Source organism: Penaeus chinensis, chromosome 37 (genome assembly GCF_019202785.1).
Source record: "Penaeus chinensis breed Huanghai No. 1 chromosome 37, ASM1920278v2, whole genome shotgun sequence".
Lineage (NCBI taxonomy): Eukaryota > Metazoa > Arthropoda > Malacostraca > Decapoda > Penaeidae > Penaeus > Penaeus chinensis.
The window spans coordinates 2,200,911-2,224,520 of NC_061855.1; the positions used below are offsets into that span (position 1 = coordinate 2,200,911).

Here is a 23,610-nt window from a genome sequence, read left to right on the forward strand (position 1 = left end):
AAATTGATAAATGGAGGCTTATTCTTAATGCAGGAAACGAAATTATTAATGAGGAAAGTCATTCATTCACGCTGGGACTTTTGAAGAAGAAAAAAATTAATATGTTATTTCGTCCTGCTTTATGTTATGTATTTTTTTTCTAGTCAGGAGACCAGTGGCGAGAGGGAGACTGCCGAGAGTGTGTTTGTGTGGCTGGGCGTGTGCAGTGCCACGACATGCAGTGCCCTGACTTGCAGTGCCAAGCAGATGAGAAGCCTTACAGAGAGGAAGGCAGCTGTTGCCCAACATGTGTCAAAAAGCAAGGTCAGTTCCCATAGTTGCATGTGAAAAGATTTTTATTTCTATTTCGATAATGTCAATAGAATAGCATGATGATAAATTACATTGTATTCAATTACCACATCAACAAATTACATGAAAAAAGATACATCATATTGATAACTATTGCATGTTTTATTTAATGTATCTAGGTTGGTGTCTTTTGGAAACCGGTGTGAGACAAGCCCCAGGGTCTGTCTGGAACATCAGTGAATGTGAAGTGTGTGCTTGTAGAGATGCCCAGGTTGTCTGTAATGAGGTAAGTCCTTACATAGTACAGTTAGTTTTGGTATGATAGTAGAATTGTTTTGAATGAATAATTGATTTTGGCATTACTTGCTCACTACGATTATTACTGTAAACAATATGAAAATGAAATATTAATACAAAATACATGTGACAAACATTGTTGTACACACATACAGAAGATGACAAACAGATTAGAAAACAGTTGCAAACCCTGAAGTTCCAATTATCCCCAGGTGAGGTGTGAATACAGCCAGTGTGGACCAGGGGAAGAATTGGTGACGAGACCTGGTGCCTGTTGCCCCGAGTGCGCCATCAATCTCAACCTCTGCTTTCATGATACCAGACTCAGACAGGCAAGTTTCTATGTTAAGGATGTCCATATGCATGCATGTATGTACAGTATGTATATATTTAATGATGCATGGATACTATTGTTTATTTTTCTTTTGTTACTGCTAATAGTAAAAGATTCCAAAGATTCCAACCACTAGCCGACTGACAATTCTCCAATCGCACACGCAGAATGGCGAGGTGTGGAGTTCAGGAAGCTGTCGTGTTTGTTCCTGCAATTCTGGCAAGGTTACATGTCACACGCCTGCCTGCACCCCATGTCCTCCAGGTCTGGCTCCCGTGTCCGGCACGTCAGATGATTGTTGCCCTGAGTGCCAACCACTGACATGTCCTCCCAACTGCATGACCTGTGTGCCTGGTTCTCCTAACCCCACTTGTACCATGTGTGAAGAGGGGCATTACCTTCAGGATGGGACTTGCATATCTTCTTGTCTGGAGGGATGGTTCCAGCAGGGTGGTGTGTGTCTGGCATGTCATCCCTCCTGTGCTGCTTGTAATCAGGCTACCAGATTCCACTGTAGCAAGTGAGTGAATATTTTCTCATTGTTTTTTAGAAATAAGGTTCATGTGGGATCAATGTGTAATATTGCATGATCAATCCTATGATTTATCCTAATAATTTTTTTTACCATAATATCCAGGTGTCACCCCGAGAGCATGCTGCGTGAGGGAGAGTGTATCTCAGACTGTGGAAGAGGCTTCTACCCAGAGGCTGAGTCTTGCTTCCCTTGCCATAGTTCCTGTGCAGAATGTTCAGGGCCTGAGGCTAGCCACTGTCAGGTGTGCCAGAGTGGAGCCTATCTCCATGCTGGCACTTGTGTCACCTCTTGCCCAAGTGGATATTATCCCAGGTAAGGGCATTGTCTCTGCAATGTTTACAAGATGATAAATGTACTAATGGAATAAGTATAATTCCAATAGTTTATTAGGTATTCATCAACAGATGAGTTCTTCTCCATCAAGTATTGGTTAATGTATGCTTCTATGCATACCATCACTAGCTAAATATTTATGTTCTCTGGTGCATTTTCAGAGAACGGGTGTGTGAGGTGTGTGTGGAACACTGTGAGAAGTGCGGAGTGGGTGAATGCCTGCGGTGCCAGGATGGATTCTGGCTGCAGGATGGACGCTGCCTGGACCAGTGCCTGCCTGGGCACTACCAAGGCCCTCACAACACTTGCCTCAGTAAGGAGAGAAGTTTGCTTGCAATTCTTTTAGAAGTGAAATGAAACTGTAATTAGATAAACTGGATTAGCAGGGAAATGTTTTACATATTTTGATATTTGAAATAATAAGACATTTTTAATATACAGACAAATATAGAATAGAAAACTGGTACTGTATACTTTAGACCACATTTACAAATATGCAAATATATTATGGGATCAGAGATATCATGTAGCATAGTTACTACACTATAAAAGAAACTGGGTAAATATAGGTTTACTTATCGAGGGAAATCTGAGCAAAATCACTGAAGATATATTTCACGCCATAGGTTGTCATAGTACATGTGGAACCTGTGATGGACCAGGAATTTTATCATGCACCTCCTGCCCACACTACTTGCTGAAGAGTGGTTCCGCTTGTGTGGAAATGTGTCCCAGTGGGCACTACATGGGTGCTGAAGAGTGCCTTCCCTGTCACTCCTCTTGCTCACAGTGCCTAGGTCCTGGAGAACACAGGTATGACTTGTCTATGTAATAATGCATTTTGTTGTTGGTAAATTATTATGTGTTTGGCTTTCAAAAACATTTTCTATTGTAATGAGTCTCCTTTATGGTGTGACTTGTATGAAAGTGATTATCTTAGTAAGTTTACTTTGTAACATGAACATAAAATGTGTAATGCTTTGCAATTGAAATGAGTGATTCACTTTTGTTATGAAATTATGAATATCATATCTTTACATTTAGAAAAAAAAATATCTGGAGTTATTCCTAAACTAATTGTGGTGATCTGATTTTTGTTTGAAACAGATGTGTTGAATGCAGCAATGATAAACAGGTGGTTGTCCTCATCAATGGAACAGCTGGTGAATGTCAGGATATGTGTCCAGAAAATCAAAAGTTGATGGATCACATTTGCATCAGTAAGTTTAGATGTCTGCGGTGTCTTATGTTCAGAGTTTTTCTTTTTAGTTTATGATAGACATTTTGGCCTTGATAGTTATACAGAAGGAAGAATCTATTTGCCTTTCCTGATTCTTAAACATCATATTATACTATTATGTCTGTGAAATACTGCAAAGGCTTGTGTACCTAAATACTATAATAGCCAAAATATGGCTGTGCTGTAAGCAAATATATATATATATATATATATATATATATATATATATATATATATATATATATATATAATACAGATACAGCTAGAAAAAAATATACACCAATCATATAAGTAACTTCTTTGCCAAGGTGGGTCTGAGGGCTGCAAGGACTGGCATGTGTCAGAGCCAGAGTCATGTCTCGAATGTGAAGACGGCTGGCTCTTCCAAGACCAACACTGCGTCAGAGAATGCTCTAGTGGCTTTTTCCAGCACGAGACTGAAAGCATTTGTCTGCGTGAGTATTATCTTGATTGTTTTTGTGAAAAATAGTAAAGTTACCTTTAAAAGTGAAAAATGTTACTACAGTTTGTAACTAGATAAAATTAGAAGGACTCTTATCTTTTTCTCAAAACAAAAAACTGTCTCATTCAGCCTGTGATCCAAGATGCAATGCTTGCTCTGGACCAAGCCACAAACAGTGTCTAAGTTGCCACAAGAGAGCCACACTACATGAAAAGGGAGAGAGTGCCGAGTGTCTCACTAAATGCTACCGAAGGACCTACTTGGCTGAAGATAATACTTGTCAGAGTAAGTGTCATAAGGATATAGGAATTAGTATCTCTCATTTTAGACTCTAGCAATTACACCGATGATAAAAAAAAAAAAAAAAAAAAAAAAAAAATCTTCAAGTTAAAAAGATTCATATAGCTTCTGCTTTCAAGTGATATTACTTTTACAGCATTCAATAAATTATTATTATTATTCAAAATAATCAGACATGACATGTTAATGAAATACAGCTGAAATCATAAAACATATAATCACAATACATTTTCTCCTTAGCTTGTCACAAGTCATGTGAGGCGTGTGCACCTGATCCTGACAACAGCACCCTCTCCCTCTGCCTTCAGTGTAAAGGGAAACGCAAGATCCCTCAAGGAGACCAGTGTGTGAATGTCTGTCACGAGGGCCATTTCCACCATCAAGTACTGGACAGGTGCATCAAGTGCCATCCAAGTTGTGCCACTTGCAAGGGGGTGGCCTTGAATGATTGCATAAGTTGCCATGACCATGCACAGTTATCCGCGGAGGTGTGTAGTTCGTGCATTTTGTCTTCTTAAACTAGTACTGCCAAAATTATTTTCAATGTCCCAGCAAGAGTGCAGGATATCTGTATATTGACTTTTAAAAGAATAGAACATACAGTTAATATATTTATAAGAGAACTTTATGAATGTAATGATTACTATAATAAGTATCGTTTTTCATCTATGTATGTTAGTTAACTCAAAGTGAGAAGTTCCTAACAGAATGCCTTGCTGATTGATATTCTAATACCTAGAAGTAGGAGAATATTTGAGTGTCGTTGTATGACATATTTAAAAGATGAGGCAGTACAAAAGAAAAGCCTTTTACTCCTTGCTAATCATAAATGACTTTTGTACATCTTCATTCCATATGCAACAGGGTACTTGTGAAGAAACCCAGTGCCCAAGGGGATTCTATTCCTCTGGTGATGAGGGGTGCATACCCTGTCAGGGTGACTGTGACACCTGTAGCAGAGATGGAACCATTTGCATCACCTGTCCTCCTCACCTTCATTTACTCTATGGCAAGTGTGTCAAGAAGTGCCCGCACATGTTTTATGTGGACGATTCGGCTGACGGTGAATGCCAGGAGTGTCACTGGACGTGTGAGGAATGTCTTGGTCCAACGGAGTCTGACTGTTTGAGCTGTGCTATGAATATGTACCTTGAAGGAAACAAATGTCTTCCACAGTGTTCTCCAGGTAGGACTGTGTGATTTCTGTAAATTTCATAGAAAAAAATTCAAATGTTGATGTTGAAGTAGATTAAGATTTTTACAGGGGATGTGAGGATCTGGTATATTTCTCTTAAATATGGTTATATTCTCTGAAGGTCACTATGCCATGGGGAAGACATGCATGCCATGCCCAGCTGGCTGCACAGCTTGCAACAGCAGTTCTGAGTGCCAGGCCTGCCACTCCCCATACCTGCTGCAAGATGGGCAGTGTTCAACATCATGCAAATCTGGAAGCTTTGCCAATGTGTTCAATAATAACTGCTACAGTAAGTACATTAATTGATTATCAATACAATATAGTTCATAATTTCAAAGATAACTTCTAGTTTTTATTCTAATTTTGTTATACATACTTATGATCATGTCATTATACATCTGGAACAACAGAACTTGAACTTATCTGAAATGTTTGCCTCCTGCACAGAATGTGGTGAACACTGCACGAGTTGCTCCTTGTACGAGTGCCACGAATGCGTCCCGCCAAACCTGCTGCAGGATGGCCAGTGCGTGGACAAGTGCAGCAAGGATTACTTCCAAGCAAAGACGATGGCATCTGTTACTTCAATATGAAAGCACCCTCTCTGAGGATCTTAGCTCCCTTGGTTGCTGAACACAACAGACCTCAGATAATCAATGGCTCTATCATATATGTCCAAGATGCTGACACACCCAACGACCGCCTGAAGATCATTTTAGTGGAACCACCCTCTAATGGAGTCATTTTCAAGGTCGGGGGTGGAAAGAAGACGGTCATGAAGAAGGGGCATCGATTTGCAGTAGAAGACATGCATGAAAACAGAATTTTGTATAAGCATGAATCTAACCGTCCTCTGTATGGGGAAATGCGTCTACGTGTGACAGATGGACATTTTCGTTCAAGCGCTGAAATGGTATCTGTAAATGTGATCTCAAAAAATCAGCCAGAGATAGCGACCAATGAACCTCTGATTGCGGTCCGTGGTGGCAGCCAGGCCATCACCAACAAAATACTGGACATCCGAGACCAAGACAATAGTGAGAGTGTTACAGTGACAGTTGTTGATGGCCCAAGACATGGCCATCTCTCAGTCAGAGGAGAAGAGTTGGTTTTGTTCACTCTTCAAGAATTAGCAGAAGGTGTGGTTATGTACACTCATGATGGCTCTAATGTCACTACTGACATGGTGCTTCTGCAGGCATCAGATGAACACACAGTGGTAAACTTTCTCTTCCAAGTGTACATTGTGAATCACGAGAAAAGCATCCCTGTGTTGGTTAAGAATCGAGGTGCTAAGGTTAAAGAAGGGCACCGTGTCCAGATCTCCCCTCAGTTACTCCAAGCTGCAGATATTGACTCAGATGATGGCAACTTGGTCTATGCCCTTCTTCCCATGCTGCAAAACCCAGGTCATGGTGAGTAGATAAAAATTTCCTTTAGCCCAAGGTATCTTTATAATTCCACTTTATTTATTCAAATGTAATGGAAGTGAAAGTGCAGAATCAAAAGCACTGTACCACTGCCCTATTATTTTCAGGCAAGTTGATTTTGATGATCCCATTGCCACCTGCCCCAGATGGCTTCTACAATGATGGATGGACACAAATGGATGAGTCACACCTTATTCGACCAACTACCAGGTACTGAATAAAGCTGAGATATGATTTAGATACAGTGATGTTTGTTAGCTCATAAATTTCACTCATTCACTTCACATAATACAAATCAACTTGTACATACTTACTTTCTGTATATCATTGAAACAGTATCACCTGTCATAATGGACAATAGTCATATTTCATCAAATTCCCCTTCAACCACAGCTTTACCCAGCGTGATGTGAATGAGGGCCGAGTGTGGTATATTCACATGGACAAGCAGGGGCAAAACAGTCTCATCTCAGACCAGTTACTGTTCTCTGTGGCTGACAGCTCTCACCCGCCCAACATCCTCTCTGATCAGGCCTTTGTCATCCAGGTTGAACCATCCAATGAACCCTCTGAAATGTCTCCAACACCAGGTGTTCAGCTTGATATTACGGTAAGATAGCTGTTTAGGTGGAGTTTTGAATGGAAAAATAATGGGAGTCTGATATATATTTCATCATTATCATATCATATATATATAATTTACTTAATGAATTCCTTTAATTCAGGTCCAGGAAGGGCAAGCTGTCAGCATCACCCCACAGTACCTGTCTTTCTCAGGTGGAAAGTCTCCAGAACACCTGACATATACCATCACACAACCCTTAGGTCCATATGATGGCTCACTCTTCAACATCGATTCACCAGGTCTTGAGTTAAGGCAATTCACACAAGCTGACATCAATGATATGAAGATAATCTATATGCCCCCTCTTAGTGACATTGGTGATGAGGATAAATTCTTCAGCTTCAAATTTGTGGGTATGGAAGTGCTACAACACACATATTTATCTGATATTTTATCCAGTATGTGCATAAATATTCATAAACAGGAAGATCAATACCATAGTGATATTTGCATTACAAGAGAATTTAATTCTTTTAATGTCACATGCATTCCTTAAAGTTCTGAACACAAGGACCTCTTTTCAGTGAGTGACCAGATGACAGGAGAGCCAAGTGGTTTGCCGGAACAGAAGTTCACCATCCATGTGGTCCCCTTCCAGGGCTCTCAGTTGGCCTTCACTCATGAGAACCCAGAACTTACCATTCAAAGTGTTAGTGCTTGAGACTTTGTGGTTTCCTTAAAGATCTAATTGCCATTTGTTGCATAATGAATGTAGAAGAATGTTGTATGCTGTGACATTATATTGTTATCATATATAAAAGAGAGCCCAACTTAAACTGAATTTACCTTTGCAGCGTGATTCAGTGTTGCTTGAACCACAGTTCTTCGAGCTGAAAAACTTGGATCAGAGTGAGGAGATTGTGTTCATCTTGCTAGAGGCCCCTCAGCACGGTACCATCACTCAGGAGATTGGTGGAGAATCCTTCATGTTTACAGAACGTAAGACAGGGATTCCATGTTTATGTACAATGGTTTTGCCAGTTTGTTTATTTGAATGTGGAAGACAAGTATTGTTGGTTACATTATTTGGACTTCTAGATTTGAAATTATATTGTCTGTTTTACTTTCCCACAAAAAGATGTATTAAAATGTCATCTTATTTCCTGTCCAGAGGACAGTTTCAGCAGAGATGAAGTACTGAATTCCCGCATAATGTACACGCACGATGGATCCGAGTCAAGTTACGACTTCATAGTGATACTTGCCCTTGGCCATTCCTCTGAAGCCAGCTCTAGGATCTCTATCACAATCAGGCATGAGGATGACGGTCAGCCAACGAAGAGTGAAAACGCCTCCTTCTCCATGACCCTGAGGGAAGGTTTGTATTGCAGGGAGTTTGTTGTGCAAGGGTTAGAGATTTAATGTGAACATAATCTCCACATACATTTCCCTTGAAGTAAATCTTTAAAAGTGGCAATACAATAACCAATAAATGTAATTAACGCATCATCTATATATCATTCATGTAATCAGCTCACACTTCACATGTCTTACAGGGGAATCCAGAGTGCTTAGTAGGTTGCAACTTTACTTCACTGACGTTCACTCTCCTGATGAGGACCTTGTATATACCCTTACGAGCCAGCCTCTGTACGGATCTCTCACCATCCTGCAGCCAACTGGATTATCTCAAACTCTCAACCAAACACACAAGTTCACACAAGCTGATATACTATACGGTCTCATCAACTACACTTCAAATGTTGAAATCGGGATATCGGAAGTCATGGAGAGCTTGGTGTTTAACGTAACTGACCCCAATAATAATGTGCTGAGTAACCAGGTGATTACGATTTTTCAAAATTTTGTTGAGATGGTTATTATAGAAAGGCTGTATGTATTGATAGTGCCTTAGATAAGCATTTGGAACAGATGCCTAGAATAACATAGCATCCTTTGAATTGCGTTATTAGATTGAATTCCAATTAGTTTAGATTTACTTTCATATTACTGCTTAATTTGATTTAGATAGATTGAATGTATTTCCACATACATATCAATTCATCCAGAAATACTTTTATGTCAGTATAGTTTTTTATTTTGGAGTTCAGCAACATTGACATACAGCTGTTATTTAAGCTTGATATTTATATTAATACAAGCATCAATTCATTAGGTGTTAAAAGTGAGGATCCAGCCAGTGGACAACCAGGAGCCCAGAGTGACTGTGGGACCGGCAGTGGAGGTGATGGAAGGGGGGAGTGTTGTGCTTCCCCCATCCTCTGTCATGGCTACAGATGCCGACACTCCTCCCACGGAACTTAGGATCATTATTGATGCTCCTCCAATATTTGGATACATTACTAATACACTTGCAGGTAAGAGAGAGAGAGAGAGAGAGAGAGAGAGAGAGAGAGAGAGAGAGAGAGAGAGAGAGAGAGAGAGAGAGAGAGAGAGAGAGAGAGAGAGAGAGGAAAAGAGAGAGAGAGAGGAAAAGAGAGAGAGAGAGGAAAAGAGAGAGAGAGAGGAAAAGAGAGAGAGAGAGGAAAGGAGAGAGAGAGAGGAAAGGAGAGAGAGAGAGGAAAGGATAGAGAGAGAGGAAAAGAGAGAGAGAGAGAGAGAGAGAGAGAGAGAGAGAGAGAGAGAGAGAGAGAGAGAGAGAGAGAGAGAGAGAGAGAGAGAGAGAGAGAGAGAGAGAAAAAGAGATAATATTTGTGTGTTTGTTTGCACAGATAGACTGTAGTCAGTAATTCATGTTGGTTTATATACAAAACACACACACAGTCCTACCCTAGATAAATGCACTAAAACTAACTGAAAGCACAGTCCCTTCCCTAGAGCCAAGAAGCAGTCCAGGAAATAGCTCACCCATGCTGGAATTTGCCGTGGGTGATGTCATTGCTGGACGAGTGGCTTACGTGCAGTCCCAGCACCGTCATCAGGAACCCACACAAGACACTTTACTGTTCCATGTGACCGATGGCATCAACTCTTCTCCTACCATGAAAATGAATATCACAATACAGGTAGGTCATGATATGGTGAAGTTAATATGTGTGGTATATGTTTAAAGTGCAGATACATTTTTATGAATTGTAATTATATATATTGTGCAAAAATATTGCCTTCTTTGAGAACTAGGAATAAACCAGCATTCATATTATATTACTTTCTTAGAAGCTAAAGGAAATCCCTAAAAATCAATGAATTTTCCTGGTGTTCTATTCTACTCATGTATTCATCATCGTACTTGGTTTTTCTCACTTCTTCAGCCTGTAAATGACGAGTCACCGGTGATTTTGGGAGAGCAGGTCATACTGGAACAAGGCCAGACCGTCATCATCCGGAACCAGTCCCTCTTTATATCAGACACGGACACAGACCCAGAGGACCTCATAATCACTATCCAGCAGTCACCTTCCCATGGTATGTTGTTGATAAGAAAGCACTTTCAGTCTTTTTAATAAAAGGAGTTGTAGTTAGTACAAGGAATCTCTATTCCTTAGAGATTCAAAGTTATGAGATGGAAGTTTGATCAAACGCTTTACCCTTTCCTCAGGATCTGTACACAAGAAGACATCACCATACGTGTCCATTAAGAAGAGTGAACTGCTTAGTCGAGGCCAGAAATTCACCTTCAGAAACCTGCTGGATGAACTGGTATTGTACAGTCATGATGGTTCCCGAGACCCAGAAGATGTTATGGAAATCATGGTAAGCAGAGCCATCTACCTACCAAATTGGAGATTTTTTATTATACATGTATATAAATGTCCTTATATAATATGTATATATTTACAAATATTTTATATATGTAGAGTAAATGTGATAAATCTTTCTCTGTATATAAAACCCATTTACATGATTTGCCTAATATGTTTTCTTCTGAGGAATCACATACATATACCAAATATTCTTCCAGGTAAGTGATGGCAACCACGAAACAGGAGGCATCATCGAATTCATCATTCTGCGGAAAACTGACGAAGCTCCACGACTGAGACTGAACCATGGCCTCACACTGAAGGCTGGTGAGGTGTCTGTAATTTCACCATCTTCACTTATGGCAGAGGACGAGGACTCTGACGTGGCCAAGATAAAGTACGTCGTGACGAGACTTCCCACATCAGGGAGTGTTGAACTGTTCGAACAGGAGGCAAACACTTGGAAGCCTCTCACTGTGGGCTCTGTTTTCATGCAGGAAGATATCCTGAATGGCAATGTGAGGTAGCTATGATAATATTATGTTTTTAGTATAATTTCCAAAGCATTTGGCCATTTTATGATTAACTGTTTCATTGATTTCTCAGAGCCAGTTTGGGACATGAAAAGTTATGCAATTATGAATCCTGTATTTTTTTTAAGAGAAAAGAAAAGATACCTGTATATGAATCTATCTATCTATTTATATACCTGTCTGTATGTGTACCATCTTTTATCTTGTTTCAAAAGCTAATTCAATTGCAATGTGAATTATTAAAAATACACAAACAATTTGCAGGTTTTCCCACCAAAAAGACACTCAGGCAGGGACAGACACACTGCACTTCAACCTGCAAGACACAGAAGGCAACGTGATGATGGACCAGGCTCTCTCAATCATTGTGCTGGAAGACAAGTATCCGCCTCACATCACACTCAATGTCGGTCTCTCACTCATGGAGGATGCTTCAGCTCCCATAACTGCTGATCTTCTGTCTGCCATGGATGCTGAGATGGACCCAATGGAGCTGACATTTATGGTAAGAATGTCGAGTGTAACTGTTTCCTATTAATATGATAAATTTGTATAAGAATTAATGAAATTTTAAATACTTGTTTCTCAAAATGAATTGAAAAAGAAAAAGTTCAAGATATACTGCCTATTTGTAAAGATAAAGAGTATGTCCTTTATTGATCTTGTAAGAACTAAATGCCATAACTCAATGATAACAAACAACGAAGCCAGATGTATGATGTTCTTTACTCATAATTTTACTTCACTCCAAAACAGCTGACAAGTGGTCCTAACCATGGGCAGCTAGAGCTTGCAACAGCCCCTGGAAAAGCAGTGAACACTTGGACACAGGGAGCACTGGAGTTGGGAATCCTGCGCTATCAGCACCAGTCCGCAGATGAGAGCCCGACAGATCAATTCACTTTCGTGGTTTCAGATGGGTGAGTCTGAGGGCCTTTGAACTGAAAGTAGTATATTTGATTATGATGGTGAAAATATTGAATTGTCTCCTAAACAGGAAAATAAACCATATCCACAGCAACTTACACAAATGATACTTGTTTTCAGTTACAACAATGCCAGCCAGTCTTTCCACATCAACATCATTCCTGTGGATGATGAGCTTCCTCTTCTTGTGCTGAATCACATCAAGGTACAAGAAGGAACAAGAAAAACAATATCCCAATTTGAGATTGAAGCGTTGGATGCCGATACTAAAGATGATCTCATTATATTTGAAGTCACAAGACAGCCTCGCCATGGGAGATTACAGATCAAGAAAGGCAACAAACATATAGATGCTAAGGTATTAAGCATCATTGTCAGACCATTACAAAACAGTAATGTGTATTCTATGCTTGTACTTTGTATCTTGTAATATACTTGAAATATGTATGTTATTTTATATAATACCATTTTTATGTTCAACAGTTCAAAACACAGGAAGTAAATTGGAGTATCACCAAGTTTTTAGAACTGCATTTATTCTTTTCAGTCAGCCTGGCATTCTACAATATTATTGATATTTTTGCAGACATTCAGCATGAGGAACTTATACAATGGAGATGTGTCCTACCTCCATGATGGCTCTGATGCCTCTCGAGATTCCTTCAAAATCAAAGTCTCTGATTCGACTAACAGCATGTACATGAAGGGGAGGGGAGAAGAGACCACGCAAGAACCCACCACAGTGCACATTGAGATCTCTTCTGTAGATGATGGAACTCCTATCATCACTGCAAACACAGGGCTGCATTTTCTCCAACACGAAGATGGCAAGGTTTGTGGTATTGCTAAGAATGTTCTGCATGTGATATTGAACTAATTATGGTAAAATAAGTAATGAATTAAATTGTTTTGAAATACTTCTGATTACTTCAGATGAAGACTTTGATTCAAAAATCTATTATGCTGAGTGGAAAGTTTACTCTCACATTCATTTATTTTTGTTTTCTAAGCAGAACAAGATTTTAAAATATTATCAGATGAATATGATTTTGAACTATTTTCCTCACATCAGAAAAATAAATATATATATATAGATATATGCAATATGAACTTGTAATCCCAGGCTCAGAATATCATAACATCACATGAGCTACACGTAGAGGATGAGGATACACCGCCCGAGAATCTCAAGTTCACAGTTGTGGCTCCACCCAGTCATGGTGTCCTCAGGCTCACTACTCATGAACGCCCTGTCTTGTCGTTTACTCAAGGTAGTAGTTCTAAATGTCTTTAAGGTCATTATGAAAAAAAAATTTATTTTGAATCTTAAGTCTATAAGAGTATCGTTTGGTATGTATTTGTATTATATACTCATAATACTAACATAATATTATATCTTCCTACCAGCTGACATCATCTCTGGTCATCTCTACTATGAACTCACTACGTATTCCCAGTCAGTAACAAGTGATCACTTTACCTTTGAGGTAACCGACAGCAAGCCAAATACTGTGACCGGAAATGCTTTTCACATTCAGTGGTCTTGGTTTGTTGTAGCCCAGAGGGAGTATAATGTAACAGAGTCTGATGGAGAGGCAAAAATACTAGTAAAGAGAACTGGAAATCTAAAACAACCGTCAGTGGTCACCTGTACAACGCACACAGGGTCTGCCAGTGGTGGGAAGGGTAGGGCGAGAGGAGAGGACTTTACAGAAGTTGCAGAACCCATAGAGTTCAGAGAAGGAGAGACAGAGAAGTACTGTACAATACCAGTACATGATGATGAGGAATTTGAGGGGCCTGAAGTCTTCACTGTCAAACTCACAGATCCAAAATATGCCTTGATTGGGAAGCCTAAAAAATCTGTGGTAACTATCTTTGATGAGGAAGACAAGCCAAAGGTAGAGTTTGAAACCAGTAATTTTGCCGTAGACGAGACAGAAGGATTTATATTTGCAAGATTAAGACGCACAGGGGACCTCAATGTTCCTGCATCTGTTATTTGCCTAACTAAGGATGGATCAGCTAAGGGATCAGAACCTAATCAGCTGACGAGTGGAACTGATTTCATTCACCGGAACCATGACGAATCTTCCAGAGTTGTATTTCCTCCTGGTGTTAAGGTGTCAACTTGCAATGTAAAGATCATTGATGACCCTGAATTTGAAGACAATGAAGACTTCATGATATATCTAAAAGATCCCTCAGATGGGGTGATTCTTGGGGAGACTCATGAAGCAACAGTGAGAGTTAAGGGATCCAATGATGACTGCAAAATAAAGCTGACACAGACACACTACAATGTCTCTGAGGGTGAATCTGTAGTGTCGGTGACTTTAGATAGGACAGGCATTGACCTCAACTACTCCTCCAGTGTTTGGTGTGCAACCAAGTCCTTCCAGCCCGAGGAGGCCCAGCCCTCTCTGGATTACGTTCCACACTCGGAACAAGTCATCTTTCCTAGTGGAGTTCAGACTGCTGTTTGCAATATCAACATTATTGATGATAGAGTAAATCCAAGACTTGAAGGACCTGAAAGATTTGTGGTGTTTATCAGCACAGCACAAAATGCATCTATAGACTCCTCTGCTGCAGAAGCAGTTGTGACAATACAGGATGAGGAAGATGCACCTTCCATGCAGTTTACCCTCCCTGAAATTAAAGTGAGAGAGAACCAGACTGTTGTGAAAATACCCATTCAACGTACAGGTGACTTAAGCAGAGTATCAACTGTCCACTGCTTCACACGACAGCGCTCAGCAAAGGCAGGCATTGACTTTATAGAGAGACCAAACACAAAAGATTCAATGGTCACTTTTCCTAGAGGAGTCTCAAAAGTTGAATGTGAAGTGGGCATCCTGGATGACTTAGTGTTTGAGAAAGAAGAGGAATTCATTGTGAAGTTATCTCACCCCGAGTCCCCCTCACACCTACAGCCAACGATGGGAGAAAATAGAATCACACGTGTCTCCATTCTAGACTGGGAGGACAGGCCAAGGGTATCCTTCCAGAGAAATGATTACACAGTGGCCGAGCCCTTGGCTGGGGAACTAACTTCAAAGTTTAATGTTCCCATCATCCGGCTGGGAGATGTTTCTCAGGTGACTCGAGTGATGGTGTCTACTAGAGATGGGTCAGCTGCTTCAGGCACAGACTATCATCCACTTCATGCAGAGGTTGAATTTCCTCCAGGCAACACCTCGTAAGTTATAAGCTTTCTTTGTATAGTTGAAGGCGAGCACCCCATCCCCTTCCACACACACACACAAATCCTATTTGTATAATGCTTTGATATAAACCTATTACTCTTCATTTGTCTCTGTCAGAAGTGTCTTAATAATGGTCATTATTTCCCCTTTTTCAGCATTGACATGGAGTTGACCATTGTGCACAATCCCTCACGTCAGTGGCATGAGACCTTCAGCCTGGTGTTAGGACCTGAGGAACCGGTCAATGCAGAGCTGGGAACTATCACAACAGCTGCAGTGACCATTCTCGACCACAAGTCTTCGGGTAGTTCTGTCCTGCCAGCACCACCGGTAGTGACATCACTTTTGCACTACGACAACATTGAGGAGCACCTTGGAGAGCCTGCAAGTCCTGGGTACCCACTGGTGTGTGTTACACCCTGTGATCCCAAGTACCCAGAGAGTGCAAAGACAGCAGAAATGTGTGCTCAGGCTGGACTGAATGCCTCCCAGATGCAGTATTCATGGGAAGTGGCTATTCCTGCAGATGGTGATGGACTGCTTATGCCATTCCACTCACTCACAGATGACACTCTGTTTGCCAGTCCAAACACCAAAGTCCTGGATTCCATGTTCTTTGCTAGGCACTTCCGTGTCCGTTGTGTAGCTCAACCTGTGCGTAGTGATGGCGTGTTTGGCATTCCCCTCCGGAGTAAACCAATCTCTATTGGAATCCACAATGGCATATGCCAAACACCACTAGTTCCTGGCCAGCCTGGAGGTTTCCAAAGCCAGTCCTTCATAGCTACACTGTCATACATAAATTCCACAGATGAAAAGCATCCAAATACTGTCAAGATCCATGTTGAAATACCTCACCAGGATGGCATGGTGCCCGTCGTCTCAACTCTCCCCGTCCACAACCTCCGCTACTTGCTGACAGAGCAGCTGTACCGTGTCCATCACACCTGTTCTAACATGGACCTCACAGCTGGATTCTTGGCTGAGGCCCCAGATCAGCAGCCCATCAACCCCAGACCTTATCAGAGTGACTTCAGGCTAAGAGAGGTTTGCATATAAGCACATTAACATGAATGACATAAACAAGTCCTGTATATGAAAACTTGCAATAAAGTACATTTGTATTTAGAATGCTCACAAACTTAGAAAATTAAATAGTTTCCTGTACTAATGAATTCACTTGCCCCTCAGAAAAAGTCATTGGAGTTGTATCAACACCTGGATCTGAAGACTTGCATGTGGACTTTCTCTGCTTGGTTCTCTATGTCACAGCTGGTAGACCAGTGTGGTGGTCAGGTGGTCTCAGATTTTCAGGTTGGTTTCCTTTTTCATAAATATTACTGATAAGATGCCAAATGGCAGTATTTTAGGTGTTCTAAAAGAGAAGTATAGCCTATACCGGTAACCTTAAGAAAATACCCAATCTTTAATATTTCTTTCTTTCAGAAACCACCTTTTTGTGAATATCTTATTCTGAATAATATCCATAAACATTCAAAGCATTTGGATAACTTAACAGAGATATACCACTAAAAAAAAAAATGTTCTTTCCTCCCTTAACTCTCCTAGGTTGGATCTGGTGGACAGAGTTTCTTAACGGTTCGTGTTCCTCTGTATATATCCTACGTGTATGCAGCATCACCCCCTGGATGGGCTTCTCTGGACCATCGCACTGAACTCTCGGTATCTTTCTACTATAATACTCTCCTCTGGCATCAAGGTCTTCACACCCAACCAATACTGACAGCTAAGATACAGGTCAGGACTAAGTAAAGTGATGAATGTTATACTACTTAATTAATAATAGGAGTAGAAAAGCTTTTGGGTACATTCATAAATAATGAAACTGATTGTAAGGTATTTATTCTCTGATATCTGTGATCCTGAGAAGCATTGTCAGTACTACAGTGATGCATTCGTGTATTAATAATAAATGAGAAATGTATAAGTGTGTTTTTTAAAGACATTTTGACATTTGGATCTGATAAAACACAGCACAGATAAAGAGTTAAAGAAAAGAGATAAATTTTTACTTTAGTAAATGTACATCTGATTCACCTCAAACTGAGATAGCCTCCTATTGATCCAAATATTAAAAACATGATGTGTTATCAGGTGACGAGGATATCCATAGATGAATCTGGGCGGCTTGTGATAGACCTGAAGACAGTAGCAAAGTTCCGAGGACAGTTCGTGCTGCAGCATCCCAATCTGGAAGACCACACCTCAAGGCTAGTGGCACCAGAGGACCTTGAGATACAGTTCTCGCTGGAGTTGGTGTGGACGGCTTCCACTTGGGATGGGCCAGAGCAGGTGAGACGGTTATTTCTCTGTAGTAAAGGAAAGGGGTTATTGCATAGACTGGAGTGGTTGAGGGATGGACGTGTATTTTGCACTATGAGTGAATTATAAAAAGAATAATGATACTGAACAAAGGGACAGGCAATTTTTTTTTTTTTTTCTTTAACTTTATCTTCTCTCCAAAAATTAAACAACTAAACATTTCTTAATCCTTCCTCCTTTTTTTCCTTAGGTATGGCGAGCCACCAGCGAATATAACTTGAAGGATTACACGGGCAAGTACAAGCTGGAGCTCATACCCTGCACGGTAACGCCCACGCAAGGCTACTCGGACATGTCGCCACCCGCCTGCACCCCACACCCCCCCACGACGTTCCCCCTCCCCATCGCCATACAGCAGACTCACCGTCCTGTGCCTCTTATTTACACGCTCAATACAGACTTCCAGCTGTTCAATAGCGAAACCATGTTCCTCATGGACCCCAAGGATGTGGATAATTTGCAGGTGAGATGCGTGTAGGTTTGTGTTGAATGGCTTTGGGGTTTCCATATTTAGTGTTATTTTTTTTTTTTTTTGTGAGGTTGAATGGTTATCACAAATCTGGAAAACCATGCGATGGGCTTGGTAGCTTAGTTGATATATCTATTTTTGTCTTTCATTAATCCATGCAATTATTGGTAATAGCAATTGCTACCCTATATACTGAATTTTATAAGTAGAGTACTGAAACATGAATTTTTTTTTTTAATTGTATATCAACTAATTTCTAACCAAAAGATCTTTAATGTAATCTTTTTGATTTAGAAATCATTAAAAAAAAAAAAAAAAAAAAACTTTCTTGCATCAAGATTTTGTATAACAAGACATAGACGATGTAATAACAAATAACCTTTCTCGTACGTGAAAACAGGAAGTGGATTACAAAGGAAGCTATGGTCCAGGACAAACGATATACGGCAGAGTTATGTGGCACCCAAGCCAAGACCTGCACTCTGCTTACAAACTCTACATCCAGCGAGTGTTCCTATGTACTGGTGCAGAGGGGTGAGTTTACCTAGTTTTCATTGATTTTGTTGTTGGTTATTTCCTCTGTGTATTTTTGGACTTCATGGATTTCACTTTAATTGTTAGTTTTGCACCTGTTATATTAATGATTTCTAATATCATTTTTCATAATCTCTTTAAAAATCATCCTACATAGTACAGCTCAAGCATTTCAAAATAGATCCATAATTAATAGTTTATAGTATAATATTTCCTTGAATGTTTGCAGTATGCTTAATGATATACAGCACATGTTATTTCAATAACATACATTAATGAAACAATATACTGTTTAGATTACCTATTATATTTATTAAACAGTACACTATATTAGTTAAATAAATCCCTAGATATGTGCCTACCTACGACCCCACTGGTGAGCTGTACCAAGAAGGACCACAGTACGGATGCATTCAACCCTCGAGCAAGCTGCGTCACAGGTTCCTTATTCTTGTAAGTGATTATGTATTGTCCTAAGAGAAATGGGCAAAGTGTTCCCTGGTATGAAAGAAGTCTGTAAGAATGAAACGGTTTACTTAGTCTGTGAGAACTAAAAGACTTTTTGATAATAGATTTTCTGTTATGAGTTTGAAGATAGTAGTAGTTTCTATATGTACCTTTGATATAAAATGGACGTCATGAACTTTTAGCAGAGAGGGAAAGCGAAAGCATGCACAAAATCTTGTTAGCAGCAGTCTATACCACCACATGAAAGTGCTAAAAAATAACTTATATATATCACAGATTGTGTAATGTAAGCATGGCATATAAAATGAAGATTAGTCAGTCTGATTCTTTTATTTAGAAAGTTAATAAACACCTGTACATATTTGATAATACACTATTCATAACTATTCCAGGACCGAGAGCATCCTTATGTAGAAGATGGCAACCTCAGTATTCCAAAGATCGAGGCCAACTTTGCCGAGGACCTTCCTGAATATGAGACTTTGCATCAGTTTTCCGGTGTCGATGGTTTCTTGCTAAAGACAGATGCTCTGTATGAGGTTAATTCAGGTTATCAGTGGTATCTTCAGGTAAGGTTAAGTTTTTATTTTGCTCTCCCTTCCCTTGGAGGGGTAGAAGTTGAATGTATATGAAAAAATATAATGTATATCTCTCTGGTTTCCTTTTTTTTTTTCTTTTTTTTTTTCTTCTCTTTCAAATTTACCTTTTCCCTCTATAGGTTCTGTATACCATTGGCCCGAGCAGTAGTCGCAGCCGAAGAGATGCCCCATTGCACACAGTCCTGTCTCAATTCCAATCAAAAGAGGACGACCTAGGACGAACACTCGTCAAAAGGACTCTCATGGACCCGTCAGAAGATTATGTGGAAGATGAAGTTGAAGAACTGCCAACGCCTGCTTTTCTCAGGTCCCTCCATACACGTAATGGAACAAATATGCGAGGTTTCCAGTTGGACACGGGTTCAAAAATGGACGACAGTTCCATTTTCCTCAATGTGTTGTATGTCATTGTTGTTCTAGTTGTCCTTCTCGGCATAATTATCGCTGGGCTGCTCCTGGTGAAGAGACATTTCAGAAAGTCGGAAAAGGACAAAGTGATTGTTGTGCGCAGCCTAAAGAACGAGAGAGAGCAGTTTAGAAGGAAGGGAGAAGGAAAGGTTCAAGAGAGACCAAAGACACTTCCACCTCACATGACCCTGAACAGTGAGAGCAACTTACAGACAGTCAAGGTCAAAACATTAGCAATAACAGTAAGAAATAATTTGGAAGATGAAGGAACTGAAGTGTAAAGGGGAAATAGCATCTTTAAGGTAAAAAAAAAATAATCAAAAGTTCCTCACAGGATCATGTCTGACATGCTGCAAACAGTGTTAAGACTTTACAAATACTGAGATAGAGACTTTCGTAGTGACCAGACACTGAACAGTTGTGACATGAAAACCTGAAGGAAATGTTTAAAAACAGTGAGACTAAAAGGGAGCTTGAATCTCCATAAATCACAGTTTCACTAGAAAGAAAAAGAAATAATTTTTTTACTGTAAATATAAATGGTTTCAAAATAAAGTATCCAGAACCCACTGCAAGCTATTGCTACTTTCGTGAAATACTGAGAAAAGTTACAATTAAGATGTGACATTAGATTTTTGTGCTACATTATGAAGTTAACAATTCACCATAAAGCTTATGTAATTCATTGAGGCTCTCTTTTCTTTTTTTGTCACTTTTTTTATCATCTTTCACTTTCTTGATTTCTTTCTTAAATCTACTCTGGTGCCCTCTATACTTTTTTTTTACTAAGTACCAATGCATACTTTTGCTGTGGACAAGTTAGCATTTAAATGAGTTTGGCATCACCCTAGTCTTATGTGCAAATGTTCCAGGCTTGTTAGTTACCAATAACTTGCTTTATTGTATGGCTACATTGTCAATAGTAAGCCTCAAACCACTTATTATCATAATGAAGAATTTTGCCTTGTACCAAATTAAAAACTGTACTGTCAGTCAAGGCACACTATATTATACTATAGTGTCCACACATTCCCAGTGAGTGCATTAACAGTTATTCAAGGATTTCAGCAAACAGCAGCCTGAACTTCATCTGATCTCACGTGATATGTTTGCAGGTGATGTAAATCCATAAACTGCATTTCTCTTTTTACCTTATGAAGTTCAGCACAAATTAATCAACACTTATGTGTAATTTCCACTACTAGTCGGTATCTCCCTTAAGGTCTGAGCTGTGTTGTAGTTTGTGGGCCTCTATTTTATATGATATGAATCTATTAGTGCCATACAGTTGTGTTCCTATGCCATTAGCCTGTCCAGTTTACTTGACTGCATTTACTTGAAAATAAGGTTTGAAAAAATAAAGGAAAATACAAACAACAATAAAGAGGGTGAAAGCAGAGAAGAGTAATATATAGAGAAAAGAAAGGTCTTCATAGAACTTATTTCTTTCTTCTTTACAAAAGAGTCGTTGTAATTTTGTGTTTCATATGTTACTAGTAGAAAACTGAAGACAAAGCTCCATGTGTTTTTTTTTATGATCAAATGAAGTTCAACTTTAAGTATTTTAATAGGTTTACAGATATCAAAATGCATTTATTTCCATCACATGAAAAACATTTGGTTTAGTTCCTTGTGCTTTTGTAATACATTTCTGTGAAAGTGTATCAATGAAATCAAATTGCTATTCATCAAATTTGTGAGATGTCATAATAATAATATGTACAAGGACATAATGCAGATAGCAAGTTCCCTTTATAATCACATTGAGTTGAGTGTTTATAACACTGGAATGAGGTTGTGAGATAATAAACAGCATTTAATGCTTTTACAGATTTCCTTCTATACCCATGTTGAGTATGGAATAAGATCATAATTTTCTTATGCTTTGCAAAATGATACTCACATCTGTGAAACTATGAACAACTTCATGTGAAAAAAACAAGCTTACACCTAATCTACCTTATATTCAAGTAAATACAGTGCACATCTATTTTTTATGTTTATTTACTACATCCATAAATCATGTTAGGGATAATGGCCCATTTGTTGTAGTCTCAAACACATTTACTGTTTAACCCTGCAGAAGTATAGTCATGCAATGCAGGCATATTGAATTTACTGAACAATGCTTGCAGGTGCTATATCTAGTTCATTTACCATTGGATATTAAGAGTAATCAACACAATTAATGTCTAGGCACAAAGTTTATGCTGCTGGTTCTGTGTACAAGTTTCTGCATTTAAGAGAACCATCACCATTCTGAGCCAGTCTGAACCTGGTTGTCTTATAAGAGGACACTTTACCACTTAATCATTCTCTCAGGTGTAAGAAGACACTGCCATTGTAATAACTGATATTTGAATGTTTATTTATTTAATAAAGAATGAATATTAGTTTTGTTTGTCCTACATTATGTCTGTATATGAAAAAAAATAAACTATAGGACAACTACACACTTTCTTAAATTTGAAGATAATACTTGTGACTGATTGTAGCATGAGTCTGTATTCCAAGAGAGAGAAAAAAAAGTTCGTAAGATTGTAAATATATTCCCAATGTTCATATTTTTTCACATAAACCTGAGTAAATGCCTATGGAAGTAATATCTGTGCAATATTTTAGACAGACGGACAGACAGATAACCTTTGGCTTCCAAACCCAAAAAACATAAAAAAAAACAATAAATTCTTTTTGAATAAGAGGTGCCTAATTATTTCCTGTTGCTGAACTGAAGAGTAGAAGAGAATTAGCCCATAACAGGACAATACCTTTAGTTGGTCTGTATTTAACTAAAGAAAAAGAAAAATATTTAGAGACAGCCAAGCAGAAAGACAGATAGACAGACAGACAAAGAAAAAGGTAGAAAGACGGAAAGAAAGAGAGAGAGACATATTCAAATGGTACTGCTGCTTATTAATTTATTCACATTTAAGATCCTTTATTTATGCTGATGGAAATTGCCTAAACTCTAATAACTTTAATAAACAATTGTCCTTTGTAATTTCATACAATTAAGCACATTACTTGCTGTGATTTAGAAGTAATAATTATCACTGGTAATTATATATTCATTATTCAGTTTCCAGTTAATGAAATAACTTTCATTCTCATTATCATTTGAGCAATATACAAATTTTGGTTAGTGTTCAAGCTTTATTGATGATGTCAAGAAGGCATTCCCTGTAAGGAGAGTTATGATTCCTCTAGAGTCAAACAGGAAACAGGTTGCTAATGTTGTACCACGTCATCGCAACATTAATCTGAAAAATATTAGCTCTATCCCTACTGCACTGCTAATGGTCTTAGTTACTATGGGATTAATTTTGTACAAATATGTTTCATCATGTTTTCTTCTTGTCTGTTTGAAAAGTCCTATTTCATTACTTAGTCTTAGTCTAGTGCAGGATAACAGTATGTTTCCGACAGCAGT

At 39.1% G+C, this 23,610-nt stretch overlaps 2 protein-coding genes across 3 annotated transcripts; both read left to right on the forward strand.

The window, feature by feature from the left end:
* Window positions 1-1,178: 1,178 nt before the first annotated feature.
* On the forward strand, window positions 1,179-3,008 carry LOC125045399. The gene is made up of 5 exons (XM_047642610.1): window positions 1,179-1,442; window positions 1,560-1,769; window positions 1,952-2,103; window positions 2,417-2,603; window positions 2,898-3,008. Exons 1-4 carry the CDS (start codon window positions 1,328-1,330, stop codon window positions 2,489-2,491), a joined length of 552 nt encoding a protein of 183 aa, XP_047498566.1. The 5' UTR covers window positions 1,179-1,327; the 3' UTR covers window positions 2,492-2,603; window positions 2,898-3,008.
* A 2,142-nt stretch (window positions 3,009-5,150) lies between these two features.
* LOC125045397 (extracellular matrix organizing protein FRAS1-like) lies at window positions 5,151-22,879 on the forward strand. 2 transcript variants are annotated; one of them, XM_047642608.1, is made up of 29 exons: window positions 5,151-5,280; window positions 5,439-6,406; window positions 6,529-6,631; window positions 6,815-7,031; window positions 7,147-7,399; window positions 7,571-7,695; window positions 7,841-7,985; window positions 8,158-8,364; window positions 8,543-8,829; window positions 9,163-9,364; window positions 9,813-10,012; window positions 10,259-10,412; window positions 10,546-10,700; window positions 10,909-11,213; window positions 11,488-11,728; window positions 11,980-12,143; window positions 12,271-12,508; window positions 12,737-12,982; window positions 13,274-13,421; window positions 13,558-15,352; window positions 15,515-16,406; window positions 16,551-16,673; window positions 16,929-17,117; window positions 17,475-17,672; window positions 17,893-18,165; window positions 18,572-18,705; window positions 19,056-19,158; window positions 19,566-19,742; window positions 19,892-22,879. In XM_047642608.1, the coding sequence occupies exons 2-29, from the start codon at window positions 5,485-5,487 to the stop codon at window positions 20,459-20,461; spliced, it is 8,766 nt and encodes a 2,921-aa protein (XP_047498564.1). In that variant the 5' UTR covers window positions 5,151-5,280; window positions 5,439-5,484; the 3' UTR covers window positions 20,462-22,879. The 2 variants fall into 2 exon arrangements, with proteins under 2 accessions (XP_047498564.1, XP_047498565.1); XM_047642609.1 differs by having other exon boundaries at window positions 9,825-10,012.
* Window positions 22,880-23,610: the final 731 nt, after the last annotated feature.